General features: G+C 47.6%; 1 protein-coding gene and 1 non-coding gene across 2 annotated transcripts; both read left to right on the top strand.

Moving 5' to 3' along the window:
• Positions 1 to 6765: 6765 nt before the first annotated feature.
• Positions 6766 to 6925, top strand: LOC129400277 (U1 spliceosomal RNA). The gene has a single exon (XR_008627579.1). It is a non-coding gene; the product is annotated as a U1 spliceosomal RNA (small nuclear RNA).
• A 1523-nt stretch (positions 6926 to 8448) lies between these two features.
• FAM136A (family with sequence similarity 136 member A) lies at positions 8449 to 12357 on the top strand. Its single transcript, XM_004609139.2, has 3 exons — positions 8449 to 8619; positions 9402 to 9542; positions 10903 to 12357. The coding sequence occupies exons 1-3, from the start codon at positions 8533 to 8535 to the stop codon at positions 11089 to 11091; spliced, it is 417 nt and encodes a 138-aa protein (XP_004609196.1). The 5' UTR covers positions 8449 to 8532; the 3' UTR covers positions 11092 to 12357.
• Positions 12358 to 14651: the final 2294 nt, after the last annotated feature.

The raw sequence follows: 14651 nt of genomic DNA, 5'->3' as shown, positions 1-14651 counted from the left end.
GACCATGATAGTGGGTCCATCTTGGAAACCACCTTGACACTCTTCCAGTGTGTTCACCTTGTTCTCAGGCAAACCCCTTCCCAGTGGCACCCCTCCCCCAATGGCTCCTTCTTCAATGAACTATGTCTGGGAGGGAAACATCCTAGATTCCAGTGACTCTTCTCTTCCTTTAGGGGTGGGTGTCTGAAGGAGGGTCAGGATGCAGGGGGTCACACCCAGTTGTGATCAGGAGCCACTCTTGGCTTTATGCTCAGGGGATAATATTTGTTGCTAGGGATTGAACTGGGGTCAACTGCATGCAAGGCAAGTGCCTTACCTGGTGTTCTATCTCTCTAGACAACTTTCTATTGGCTTAAGAGCCAGGTGCTGCCTATAATAGCCCCACAGCCAGCACCAGACAAATGGGCGATCTCGGACATCACAATCTTCATGTTCAGGCATCATTGCATGGCCTCTGAACCCAACCTTAATAAGGATCCCAGAAGGCAAGGGAGGAGCAGGGAAGGGCAGCCCAAATGGAGGCAGTGGCCCGGAGGCCAGAAAAGGGACTGTGACATGTTCAGCTGGAGAGATAGTACGGCAAGTTGAGTGCTTGTTTTGCTGGCATTTGACCTTAGTTCCATCCCCAGCACCACATATGGTCCTCCAGTCACTGCCAGAAGCAATCCCTGAATACAGAGCCAGGAGTAAGCCCTGAGCACACTCACATGTGGCCAAAGACAAAAAAAAAAAAAAAAGTGATGATCAGACAGGCTCAGCTCGAGAGGCTGAGAAGAGAGAGACGGTGCTGGGAAAGCGGACAGGGGCCCCTGGAGATCCATTCTCAGGAGTCAGAACTCTCCTTTGTGGGCAAAGAGGCCAGGAGAGGGGACTCAGGACAGATGCAGATACTTTCAGGTTGGTGGCACACAAAAACGCTGACCAACACTGAATGCACCAAACAAAGGACTATTGTAAGACTCAGAAAGGACAATGGGCACTGAGCCAGAACAGTGGCAAGTGTCACTCAGACCACACAGCTGAGGCAAGTGTTTTGCAGTCAAGAACACTAACAATTTCTTTTTTCTTCATAATTTCTGTTCTTATTGTAGTTTATCATCGTATTGTTTTTATTGTAGATTAGGTAACTTGGTTAATGTTTATAGTGTGAATGCTTGAAGTTTTGTTAATGAAAATATATATCGCAATATTGTTTTGTTAATAAAGTAGTACTAATATTTATAGTTTTATGTACAAATTGCTGCACCCACCACCACCAAAATGCGCAAGACCCTCTTCCAGGCTGACCTTAGGTCACTTCAGGTCTGCCTCTTCCTTCCCCTCGCTGCTTGGTAATCTCAGTTTTGTAATCCAAGGCCAAGGGTTTGTCATCATTCGATACTGTCTATTTCCTTGTTATGTTTCCCACAGACGAATGACATCATCTGGAATTTGTTCTTCTCTCTGATTTATTTCAGTAATGAGATGTCCTCCAGTTCCTCCAAGTTGCAGCAAACTGCAGAATTTTATCTTTTCTTATAGTTGAATAGTACTCCATTGTGTTTCCATATCACTACTTTTATTGTTTTGCAGGGGCTATGCCTGGTACTGCTCAGGGCTTACTTCTGGCATTGTACTTAGGAGTCACTCCTGGCAGTGCTCTGGGGATCTTATGAAGTACCAGGGATCAAACCAGAATTTAAACCTGCAAGGCAAGCACCTTAGTGTTTGCAGTATCTCTCCAGCAGAATATCACTCCTTTTTCTTTTTGCTTTTTGGGTCACACCTGGCAATGCACAGGGGTTACTTCTGGATTCACACTCAGGAATTACTCCTGGCAGTGCTTAGGGGACCATATGGGATGCCAGGAATCAAACCTGGGTTGGCCACGTGCAAGGCAAACGCCCTACCTGCTGTGCTATCACTCCAGCCCCAGAATATCACAACTTCTTTATCCATTCATTTGTTTTGGACATTTAAGTTGTTTGTAAATCCTGGCTATTGTACTAAGTGCTGCAATGAACATTGGTGTGATATACCCTTTTGAATTAATTTGCTTGGTATAGTTTGGGCATAGCTGACAAGAGGTGGTTCATATGGGAGCTCTAGCCTTACTCTTTTGGGGACATCTCTATACTGTTTTCCACAAAGGCTGAACCAGATGATATTCCTACTAATAGTTATTGATAGTTCCTTTTCCACCACATTCTCACCAATACTGATTTGTTTCCAGTCTCTTGGATATATGTTATTCTCATTGACAGAGATGATATCTCATTGTCACTTACTTTGCATTTCCTTAATAATAGTGATGATTAACAATTTTTCATATGGCTACTGATATCCATATGTCCTCTGCAGGATGTGTTTGTTCTTCTTATTTCACCATTTTGTGATGGCGTTATTGATTTTGTTGTTATTGAGCCTTGTAAATGCCTTATGTATCGTGTATATTAGCCCTTCATCTCATGTCTTATGTGCAAATATTTTCTTCTATTCAATTCACTTTTTTTTTATTTTGCCTGACTTTCTTTTGCCATGAAAAAACTGTTTAATTTGATGTAATCCCATTAGCTTATTTTTATTTTCTTCGCCAAAGGATTCCAATCACTGAAAACACATCAAGGTCCATATCCTGGGGATTTCAGTCTATATTTTCTTCAATGTATTTGATGAAATCTGATCTAATGATGAACTACAAGGTCTTTACTCCATTTTGAATGAGTTTTGTGCATGGTAGTTTTGCATTTTTTGCATATGGCTGTCTAGTTTTCCCAGAAACCTTTGTTAGAGTCGCTCTTTGCTCTTCGCGCATGCAGCATTTTTGTCACAGATTATCTATTTCTATAACTGAGGAGGTAGCTAAGAAAAGTGCTTTAACCCCTATACTGAAAAATAAAGTTCTCATCATAAAAAAAGTTGTAATGCTGTATAGTGATGGATGGTAACTAAACTTAGTGTGCAAACCAATCACTCTGCAAGGTATAAATACATTGCCCCATTATTCTACATTTAAGACTAATAACTATTAATGGCTAATTGTAGCTTAATTATAAAAATTAATTTAAAATAATAAAACTTTTCCTTTTAAAATTAAAGAGTGAAAGAGAATGTGGCACCGGGAATAGACCCTCATCTCTCTCTAGATGAGAGTCACAGCACAGCCTCTTCAGCTCCAGACAGCTCACCTGCAGCTAGAAGTGAGAAATAAACTATACGTTGGACTTCATGCAAATTATGGACTTCTTTTGTCAACAAAAACAATGTGAATGTGAAAAGGCAAGTCTTTACATAGGAGAAACTATCTGTAACACATTAAGTTAACAAAGAGACCATATGAAGCAGCATAAAGATAACCTACAAATAATAAAGCAAAAGTCCTTCCCAGGGGCTGGAGAGGTAGATCAACAGACTAAGCATATGAATTGGATGCAGGAGGCCCGGTTTTGATCCCTAGCACCTCATGAACCCCCAAGCACAGAGCCGGTAGTAGTACCCCCAGAAATACTATTGTGTGTGGTCCAAAATACTATGGGGGCCTGGTGGAGAAACAGTAACAATGAGCCTTCACTTCTTCCCAGACCTCTTCCTCCTCCTGAATGACTCACTTCCCCACCCACATTCTGAATATAACAAAGAGGAACCTGAGAGATAGTACAGCAGGGCTTTTGCACTACATGCAGCAGACCCAGGTTCAATTCCCAGCACCATTTATGGTCCCCAGGCCCTGAGCAGAGTCAGGAGTAAGCCCTGAACATCACCAATTGTGTCCCCTTCTCCCCCCCTCCCTCACAGCCCCCCCATGCATACCTGACTATAAGAAAGAGTGCAGGTCTGTGTACAGTTTCTGTACACAGTTTCTGGTAGAGTGGCTGGGAGTATTCCCATCACTCTTAGCTACCTCCAGGGCTCAAGAGCGCAGCGTGGAGAGCAGGAGAGTTGGGGAAAGAATTTAGACCTCCCAGGAGCCTGACTTATTTCCAGAGAGTGAGCCAAGCCCTGGGCCAGTCAATATCTCAGACTCAAGAACCTCATCTGCTAGACTCAAAGCCTCAGGATAATAACATAGATATCTGAAATTCCTGAGCATAGACTGTGGGGAGGGAAGCACACCTACAGGTGCTCAGGGCTTACTCCCGGCTCTGCACTCAGGGATCACTCCTGGGAGTGATGCACCATGTGGTGCAGGAGAGTGAAGCTGGGTGGGACACACGCAAGGCAAGTGCCTTAACTATCTCTCTGCCCCCGCCAGAAATAGGATTAAACTGCTTCCACCAACCATGATTCTCATTCAGTTTCCAAAACAAGTTGCAGTCAGGAGTCACTTTTCATAAAATCCGGACGAACCATTCATTATGCATACAGACACCAGCAAGACTGATGTCAAGGACTTTTCAATTCATTTTACCATGATTAGCGAAATGGATTCCTATACGTATGTCTTGGTGGAGAGATTACATATCTGATGTGTAATATAAAGAAGGGAAAGTAAAGAGCTTTGGCTTGTACTATAAAGAAAAAAGTACTCTCTGGAGTATGGTAACACGCTCTCAGTCGTGACAGAGACTTTCTACTGCTAAAATCTGGGCTCACCTTATGCAGGTTAGAACTCTTGCGCCATTGTTACCCCTTTTTTTTTCTTTTTGGGTTACACCCGGCAATGCTCAGGGGTTATTCCTGGCTCATGCACTCAGGAATTAGTCCTTGCAGTGCTTGGGGAACTATATGGGATGCTGGGAATTGAACCTGGGTCGGCCGCGTGCAAGGCAAACACCCTACCCGCTGTTCTATCACTCCAGCCCCATTGATGCCCCCTTTTCATTTTGTTTTGTTTCTTCCTGGTGCCTGAATCACATGCTAGGACCCCAGAACTCATTTTCCTCCAGCTGACTTGGTGCAAAGCATCCCATTTGCCTCAAGGCAGAGTTCTCCTGCCCTCTAGTGCCCACTGGCGCAAATGTCTACATCCCTACACCAGAGGCTGTTTTGTTTTGTTTTGTTTTGTTTACGTGAGATACAGTTACAAGTTTCCATGTTTGAGTTACAATCATACAATGTTCAAACACCCATCCCTGCACCAGTGCACGTTCCCCACCCCACCACCAATCTCCCCAGCAGCAATGGGTTAGCACCCTGTACTTGTATGCCAGGGCCCGTTCTGAAAGGCTAATTCTTCACTTTTCTTTTCTGCTCACAGGGATCACTCCTGGAGGGCTCAGGGGACCAAATGGGGACCAAGCCAGGGTCAGCCTCGTAGAAGGCAAGAGCCCGACCCACTGTACTCTCTCTCTCTCTCTCTCTCTCTCTGGCTCTGTTCACTCTCCTTTTCTACTTCGGACTCAGAAATTCAGAACTGCTTGGCCTCCCAGAAGCTACAAGCCCCTCACACTTAAAGTTTTATTTTTAGCACAGCGGGTAGGGCGTTTACATTGCACGCAGCAGACCCGGGTTGGATTTCTTCGTCCCTCTCGGAGAGCCCGGCAAGCTGCCAAGAGTATCCCGCCCGCACGGCAGAGCCTGGCGAGCGACCCGTAGCATATTTGATATGCCAAGAACAGTAACAAGTCTCACAAAAGAGACATTACTGGTGCCCGCTAGAGCAAATCTATGAACAATGGGACGAGAGTGCTACAGTGCTACAGCGCTTTGCTTCTGTTTTGGGTTTGGGGCCGCACCGGGTGTTGCTCAGGGCTTACTCAGTAATTACTCCTGGCAGTGCTCAGGTACCATATGGAATGCCAGGGATTGAACCCAGGTCGGCCACATGCACAACAACCACCCTACCCGCTGTATTATCTCTTGGGGCCCAACGAAACACTTGGTTTTGTTTCCAAAAGTTTGTGTTTCCTGATATGGGCATCTCTTCAAACCCTTTCTGTGCCAAGCAAACACCAGCTCTGGGTGTCCTCAAGAAAAGTGTCCTCAGGCCCTTGGACAACCCATCCACTTGGCAGCAGGTCATCCCCAACAGCGGCCTGTGCCTGGTCCCTAGGTCCTCACGAATGCTCCTTTGCAGAGCCCGCACCTGTCTCTCTGAGGCCATGTCTGGCAGAGACTTGCAATATGCTGTGTGCATAAGCGGATAGGGGTGGCTCAGTGGCTAAGGGCACTGTCCTTTCAAATGATTGGACAGCGTATGCTTTGCCACTAATGTGTGCCACAGCACCCCTGCTGTCTGGAACATCATCTCCAGTGAGCGTGCATCTGAGCACAACCAGAATCACAGAGCGCCACAAGTGAATGAGTGCACTCCCTGGCAAGCACCTGTGCACCTGCAACCAGGGCATGTGACCCCAGAGAGCACAGAGGCCAATGTGCAAACACTGCACCCAGATATATGAGTCCAGTCATGGGAACCAGGGCAACAAAGGAGCAGGAGTGTGAGCAGAAGCCTGGCATTCCGTCCCTGGCCCTGTGTGGTGCCCTGAGCAATCCCCTAGCATCAGGCAGGAGAAGTCACTGAGCACCACCCGGTATGGGCCCCCACCCCAGAAAAACAAAAACAAATATACACATGCATATACATACAGTAAATGAATATATAGGGTAGTGTGTGCGGATGGTGTATCCGGATAAACCTATTCGAGGAGCACAGAAATGCTTCATTGTTAGCACAGAAATGCTACATGCAATGTAGCCCCTGCATTGACTCGGAAGCTATTAATTCCATTTCTAAGGCATTTATCCAAGAGGAATGGGAATCTGAGTCTACAAAAGACTTGCTGGGAGAGTTTCAATTAATGTTTTATTCGTAAAAGCTAATATCTGGCAAAAACTCAAATGTCCATATTTACCTGGCAGGTGAGGAAACTGAAATCAGGAAGGTGGTTTTCCCAAGACAAGGTTTAGCCATTGCACTCAGGGCGTGCTAACCCCTAGGGCTTCCACATATAGGAAACTTTTCTGCATAATTTGTGATAGTGAGAGACTGTTAGTACTCCCCACCCCACCCCAGGGAGGGGTTGCACAGAATTCTCAATTGTCCAGCCACAGCAGAATGGAAAGACAACTTTAGTATACTCTTTCCATGAAACACTGCTTGGGAGCAAAAATGAACCAATGGGCCGATAATACAGTGAGTAGGGAGTTTGCCTTGCACATGGCCAAAATGAAAATTTTGGTTCAAAAATGAACCAATGGGGGGGCTGGAGCAATAGCACAGTGGGTAGGGCGTTTGTCTTGCATGCAGCCGACCACAGGTTCGACACCCAGCATCCCATATAGTCCCCTGAGCACTGCCCGGGGTGATTCCTGAGTGCAGAGCCAGGAGTAAGCCCTGAGCATCGCCGGGTGTGACCCAAAAAGCACACACACAAAAAATGAACCAATGGGGCCAATAGTACAGCGGGTAGGACGTTTGCCTTGCACGTGGCCAACCTGGAGTTCAATCCCTAGCATCCTGTATGTCTCCCCAGCACTGCTAGGAGTAATTCCTGAGTGCATAGCCAGGAGCAGCCCCTGCGGCAAAAAAAACAAAAAAGAAAGAAGAAAGAAAGAGATAGAGAAAGAAAAAGAGAGAAAGAAAAAGAAAGAAAGAAAGAAAGAAAGAAAGAAAGAAAGAAAGAAAGAAAGAAAGAAAGAAAGAAAGAAAGAAAGAAAGAAAGAAAGAAAGAAAGAAAGAAAGAAAGAAAGAACAAAACACCAATGACAAGACTCCATCTCAAAAGCAAGATATGAATGGGCCAGAACAGTAGTACAGCAGGTAGGGAACTTGCCTTGCTCGTGACCAACCTGGGTTTGATACCTAGCGTCCCATATGGTCTCCCAAGCACCACCAGGAATGATTCCGGAAAGCAGAGCCAGGAGTAAGCCCTAAGCTGAGTGTGGCCCCCAAAAATGTTTTTTTTTAAGCAGGATGCTAGATGAGAAGACTATATATGGAATGACCACATAGGTAGGAACTCCCAGAGAAGGAAATTACCCGCAGTGATAGAATGAAGGTCAGTGGTTGCCTGAGATGGGTGGTGGGGTGAAGGAGGGTGGAGGATGAGGTTTGTCAAGGCTCACCAAGCTGTACAGCTAAACCTGAGCACTTGTATATATTGTGTGTTGATTATATTCAAAACACCCGAAGACTCTGAAGGAAGCGGGCCGAGGAGATGGCTCAAGGGCTGGTGGTGCGTATGCTTTACACCTAAGCTGGATCCTGGACTCTTACGGAACCTAGAGCAACTTTACAAGGGGTAACCCCTAGTACCAATAGGTGTACGCCTCCCGCCCCCCAAAAAAATTGCTAATGAAAAGAGAAATGGAAGACAGAGGCAGAGGGGGTGGGCAGGCCTTAGCCTTTGGGCGATTAGGTGGGAGTCAGACAGAAACTCTCCCCCTCCCGGCCCCTCCAGGACAAACGGTAGGTGGCCGCAGGAGACGGAAGGAGGAGTGGGATGGGGCGCGCGTCCGCCCAGCGTGCAGTTGCTCCTCTCGGGCGCCAGGGGGCGGCGTGGGCCCGGCTGGGCGGGCCGCGCTGACCCGGGAAGCGGCGGGCTGGGGGCGGGCCCGCGAGCGCGAGTCCATGTGGGCGCCGGCGCAGCGGGCGTGGAGTGCAGGGTCGCCATGGCGGAGGTGCAGCAGCTCCGGGTGCAGGAGGCCGTGGACTCCATGGTGAAGAGCCTGGAGCGCGAGAACATCCGGAAGATGCAGGTAGCGGGGCGGGGGGCGAGCGGGCCCTTCCCGCCGCGCGGGGCCCCGCGTCGCCCGGTGCCACCCCGCACCCCCGAGTCGGGGCGAGCGGGGTCGGGCGCGCCGGCCCGCGCTGGGCCGTTTAATGCTCGGGGAGAGGCCGGCCCGCGGGAGGGGTGGGGGCGGGGGCGGACGTCGGCCTCCGGCACCCACCCGCGCGGAGCCGCCCCCTCTGCAGCCCCGCAGCCGGGGCCCCGCGAAGGGCGCGGCCAAGGTGAAAGGCCGGGAGGGCGGAAGCGCCGGGCGACCGCGGTGACCGGGTCCCGCCGGGTGGCGTGGCCCCGCACCCCACCCCGCTGCACCCCGCGCGCGCCTCGGTGCGGATCCGGGGTGCGACCCCGCCCGGCTCGTCCCTGGGTGGCCCTGCCCTCCTGCCCGGGTCGCAGGTGACCCCCTGAGTGCCCCGGAGTCATTCATTCCTGCCCCGCCGGCCCCCTAGTGGCGTGTCGTTCACCGGGTTGCTGACCTCTGAACCCTGCGGCGGCTGGCGCCCGGGCTCGGAGGAGTTGGGTTTCTCGAACATACCACGCTGCCATCCGGGCAACAAGTGCCTCCTTGCTACTAAGCAAGGAGGCCGTGGAACACTGCGGGGCACCGAGGATGAACCCCCAGCCCCAGCCCCACCCCGTGATTCCAAGGCCCTGATGCCTCCTCGGACAGGGCTAGAACCTAAATGCCTCCCGTAAGCATCTCTGATTGCTGCGCTAGCCTCCCTCATGCCCTCCCCCTGCCTCTCTCCCCAGAGTGTCATGTTCCGGTGCAGTGCCAGCTGCTGTGAGGACACCCAGGCGACCATGCAGCAGGTGCACCAGTGCATTGAGCGCTGCCATGCACCGCTGGCCCAAGCCCAGGCCCTGGTGACTGGGGAGCTGGAGAAGTTCCAGGTATGGTGTAGCGCAAGAGCGGACACTTGCCCTTGATGGGGCTCTTCTTTGCAGGCGAGAGCGAACCTTGGTACAGGCTGCTTGGCTTTCGAGCCTTGGTTCCTGTAACATGTGTTAGCTTATGACCCGCCCGTCATGTACAGGGTTTGAAATGTGGAGCTGGCAGGTGGGAGTTTTGAGTGCTGTATTTCTCAGAGGGGGCGGGACCAGGGAAGTAACTCCAAAAGCTACGCTCAGAAGACTTTGTTCTGCCCTTGGGACATGCCTGACACTGAAGAGCCCTTCCCCCGCCCCCAAACTTCAAGCCCAGATCCAGCCACGAACAAAAAAAAAAAACCAAAAACAGTGATGTCAGAGAGAGTTACCAAGACCTCTATGCTTGGGAGGGGGAGGGGGAGGACCGGCGGAGATAGCAAATATAAATATAATACACTGTATATTGTAAAGTATTTTTGTTGGGTTTGGGGGCTATACCTGGCAGTATGCAGCGCTTTACCCCTGGTTCTCAAACCTGGTGTGGCTGCCTGCAAGACAAGCACCTTACCCTCTGCATTATCTCTCCTGCAACAAATTGAGTAATTTTTCTGTCACAAAGACAAACCAAGATGTTTGTCCATCTTTCTGTAGCTATAACCTCTAGTTACTTCGCATGTCCTGGAAGGAACTTCTGTACACTTGATTATATCATTCACTGACTGTCTCTGAGCCTTCTGACTGCACTTTCTGCTTCATTCTGGCCAATCTTGGTTCATTGCACTAGAGCGTCCCTTTGCTTAATCAAGGTAAATGACATCCAGCCCAAATATGTAGCACGGGGGCTGGCACACAATAAATACTTGATAAAAGGAAACCAGCCTCGACACCTTGTAGATACAAGGGCCAGAGGATTGCCCCATAGCTGGAAGCCTGCTTCATGAGTGGAGGGGAGAAGGCAGATGGAATAAAGAAGGGATCACTAAGAAAATGATGGCTGGAGGAACCAGTTGGGATGGGAGATACATGCCGAAAGTAGATAATGGACCAAATATGATGACCTCTCAATGTCTGTGTTGCAAGCCATAATGTCCAAAAGGAGAGGGAGGGAGGGATAGAGAGAGAGAGATAGAGTGAGAGAGAGAGAGAGAGAGAGTGAGAGAGTGAGGAATATTGTCTGCCATAGAGGCAGGGGAAGGGTGGGAAAGGGGGGCTATACCGGGGATATTGGTGGTGGGGAATGTGCACTGGGGGAGGGATGGGTGTTTGATCGTTGTGTGAGTGTAACCCAAACATGAAAGCTTGTAACTATCTCACGGTGACTCAAAATTTAAAAGAAAAAAATGGAAACCAGCCTCTGAGCCTTTGTTCTCACTTCCTGCTATAGGACCGCCTGGCCCGGTGCACTATGCATTGCAACGACAAAGCCAAAGATTCAATGGATGCAGGGAGTAAAGAGCTTCAGGTGAAACGACAGCTGGAGAGTTGTGTGACCAAGTGTGTGGATGACCACATGCATCTCATCCCAACCATGACCAAAAAGATGAAAGAGTCTCTCTCATCCATTGCAAAATAGAAGTCTGTGCCCCAGGCCATGGAGACTAAGGGCAGGAGTCTCTTTGAAAGAGAAAATGGGAATGTTGGTCTTTTTAAACAGTGTGAACAAATGAAGGAAAAAAAGAAGGCAGCAAGTTTAAGGCTGGTTACTTGCCTCTGGACACTGGTTCCTTTATTTTTCCAGCCTTATAAGTGAAAAAGAAAAAAACTGGTGCTTAAGTTTGGATCAGAGATAATACAGGAGACATTTGAGAACCTAAATATCTGTGACAAGTTTTTGTCCTGGCTGTAGGATCTCTCGTACCAGACCATAGTCCTCCAATGTGCCAGCTGCTTCTTAGCACTCAGTTGGGTACCAGAAAGCTGGCAGGTTCCTCTCATCTGCCAGTGATCTGATGGAGAATGAAGGCAGGTGTTTGTCCCAACCTCCTGTTGACTATAAAGATCACTACATTGTTTTTTATAAACCGGTGAAGCAAAAATCCATGAGGTCCCTAATTTAGGGGTGTGGGGGGGAGGAAACTGGTCTGTATTTTGCTTGTTTTATTTTATATGCAAGAGCAAGAAATTGCTTTAAGATAGAGTTGGGAAACAAGGATAGTTTGTTTAAGAACTTTGAAGTTATTTGTGTCTATTTGTGGCCATCACAGTGTAAATGTACACTACTTGAAATTTTCCAGCATTGCATCTTTCAGCTTGGAGACCCTGCAGAAACATGACAGGTGATACTACAGTGAGTTTGAGGCGGAGCTTCTCTCTTACTGGCTGCCAGAATGGACCTGAGACCTTCTGCAACTGAGTGACAGGATAGTATTGAGACACTCCCTGCAGGAGAGAGGGGAGTCAGTTGGGTGTATACCAGTGTACAGAAATGAACAGTGATAGAGCAACTCTTCACTGTTGAGTTTGACTGGATCTAGAAAAACCTGGCTTCCATGGGTAGAGTGCAATGAAAGCCTAAACTCAGTATGCACTGGCCCTAAAATGACAGCCCTAGGGAAGCAATCCCTTGGCAACAGAGAGAAAAAAGCAAGTAGCTAGGGTTGGCAGAAGTTGTGACTCCTTTAGAGCAAAGGAAAACAACCCGTTTACCAAATACACTTTTGCCTGGGGCTTTACATCCTTCATTGTCCCAGTACCAGCGCCTTATCATTTTGATAAGGGCCTAGTCTTTTTACCAATGTTTTACTTAATATTATACCCTGTCTGTTTGCTGTTCAAGATTGTGATATATTTTCCTAGTGGTTTGGTTCTAAAAAATAAATAAGATTTAATTTTTCCTCCACTATTGTCTTTCTTTCCTTATATAATAAGGACAACAAATCTATAACTTACCAGGATATATCTTTTGGGTTTAGGGAAGATTGTTTGTTTTTGTAGTAAGGGGAAATTTTACCTGGGACCTCACACTTCCAAAATATACTATACCATATCCTAGCACCAGGATTCTCTGTATTATATGGAAACAAGTGTTATTTTTCCTTTTATCGTTTTATGGCCATGCCTAGTAGTGCTCAGGGACTACTCCCATCTCTTGGTGATGCCTGGGATGGAACAGTCCAGACCTCCCATATGCAAAGCATATGTTCCAGCCTGTGGAGGCATCATTTAAGCCCCTCCACTGAAATACATTTCTATAGAGGTTGAAAAGAGGGAAGAAGAGATAGCTCAATAGGCTGTAGCACATATTTCACATGAGGGAGGCTTGGGTACAATCCCCAGCACCACAGAGTCCCCGCCCCGCCCGAAGTATTTCCCTAGCACTGAGAGCAACCCCCAAGCAATACACCCAGGCCAGGAGTCATCCCTGAGCCACACGGGATGTGGCTTCAAAATCAAAAACACTCTGGAAGAGTGAAAAGAGTTGTGTGTTCCAGTGCAACTGCACAAATGATTTAGTGTACATGGGAAAAATACTCAGGGGAAGCTAAGACAACCATAATTTTTGAAATCCACTAATTAAAAAAAAAGATAAAACCTGTAAAATGCTTTTGTTTTGGGGTCACACCTAGTGGTACTCAGGGCATACCCAGGACAGCCATGTGCAAGGCAAACATCCTATCCATTGTACCATCTCTCTAGCCCCTGTAAAATGTATTTTTCTTTGTTAAGTCACAGAAGATATATTCTATAGGATTTAGATGGGAGGGGGAATTGAGAAGGGTTGTTGGAGTGCTGGTGGAGGGAAGCAGGCTGATGATGGGTATGGTATTGGAATAATGTGTGCAGGGGAAAGAATATTAACAGTATTGTAAAACCTGGTACTTCAGTTTAAATGGTATTGTAAAACCTGGTACTTCAAATTAAATGGATTAGATATAGTCAATGACACTGAAAAAAAAAAAAGTATCCATGACCATTCTCTAGCTTCAATGAGATGGCAAATGTTCAGTTAGACCCCTCTAAAGAAAACGCAATACCTAGAATTTTGAATACCAGAAGTCTTTGGTTGGCTCATTTATTTGGGCAACATCTAGCGGTCCTCGTGGCTTATGCTAGGCTCTGTGCTCAGAGATTACTCCTGGTTATGCTTAGAAGGCCATATTTGAAGTCCGGGTTTTACAGCTGAATGCAAGGCAAGCTCCTTACCCCGGTGTACTTTATCACCAGCCCCCAAATGAATTTAAATCATTATTACCATTGGGATTTAAGGACATCAGGGTAGGTTCCATTCCTGCATCCCATTTGGTCGCTGGAGCCTACAGGATTATTCCTGAGCCAGGAGAACCCCTGAGCACTACCAAGTGTGCCCCCCATCGAAAAAAATATAAGGACGCCAGGATTTTCCCCCCCTACTGCGAATGGAACTCAAAACCTAATACATTAAAAGACACGTATTATACCACTTGAGCCACATCCCAGGCTCTATGAATTAAGTTCCAAAACTCAATTCTCTATCAAATTATCAGGGCTTCTCTATTCTGATTTCTTAAATCCTTTATAACCCTCGTTTGCTTCATAAATGTGGATTCTCCGTCTTAAAGATTAACTTCAAAATCAATATATCGTATTAAAGATGACTTTCATATAGTGGAGCAAGGTACAATTTGAGTTTCATTCTGGAGACGGCTGCGGGATCAGTGAATCGGGAATCATTTCTGGGCTGTAGTTGCAATTCTTGAAAACAGACACCCCACCGCACCCCCATGTAGAGGTCACTAAATTGAGTTATTACTGTATTCTTGGACTTAATGACAAAGACATAATCGGGGCTCACTTCCCCCAAGCATCTTGAGATAACTGATACATGGGTCAGGAGTGATAGAGGAATTAAGGCTGACAGCGGTTTCATTCCGGCACCACGTATGGTCCCCCAAGCACAGCAGGTTGTGGACAACAACAAACAATCGACAGAGATAGGGAATTAGTAAATAAGGAATTAATGTATGTGTCTCAGAAATCGTTATAAACACCGCAGAGGAGGAAACGGAAGTGTCCCAACTCCCACCCTAGCCAATCGCTGGCGCCGTAACCGGAAGCTGGAGCCCGGCCAACTCTCGCAGGTCCCTAAGTATCGCGAGGCAAAACGTGAACGCTGCGGCCCCTGATTGGCTCGAGGGGTGAGTGACGCCAAACGCG

The sequence above is a fragment of the Sorex araneus genome, chromosome X, assembly GCF_027595985.1.
Source record: "Sorex araneus isolate mSorAra2 chromosome X, mSorAra2.pri, whole genome shotgun sequence".
Classification (NCBI taxonomy): Eukaryota; Metazoa; Chordata; class Mammalia; order Eulipotyphla; family Soricidae; genus Sorex; species Sorex araneus.
This window is presented reverse-complemented; position numbering and strand designations above follow the sequence as displayed.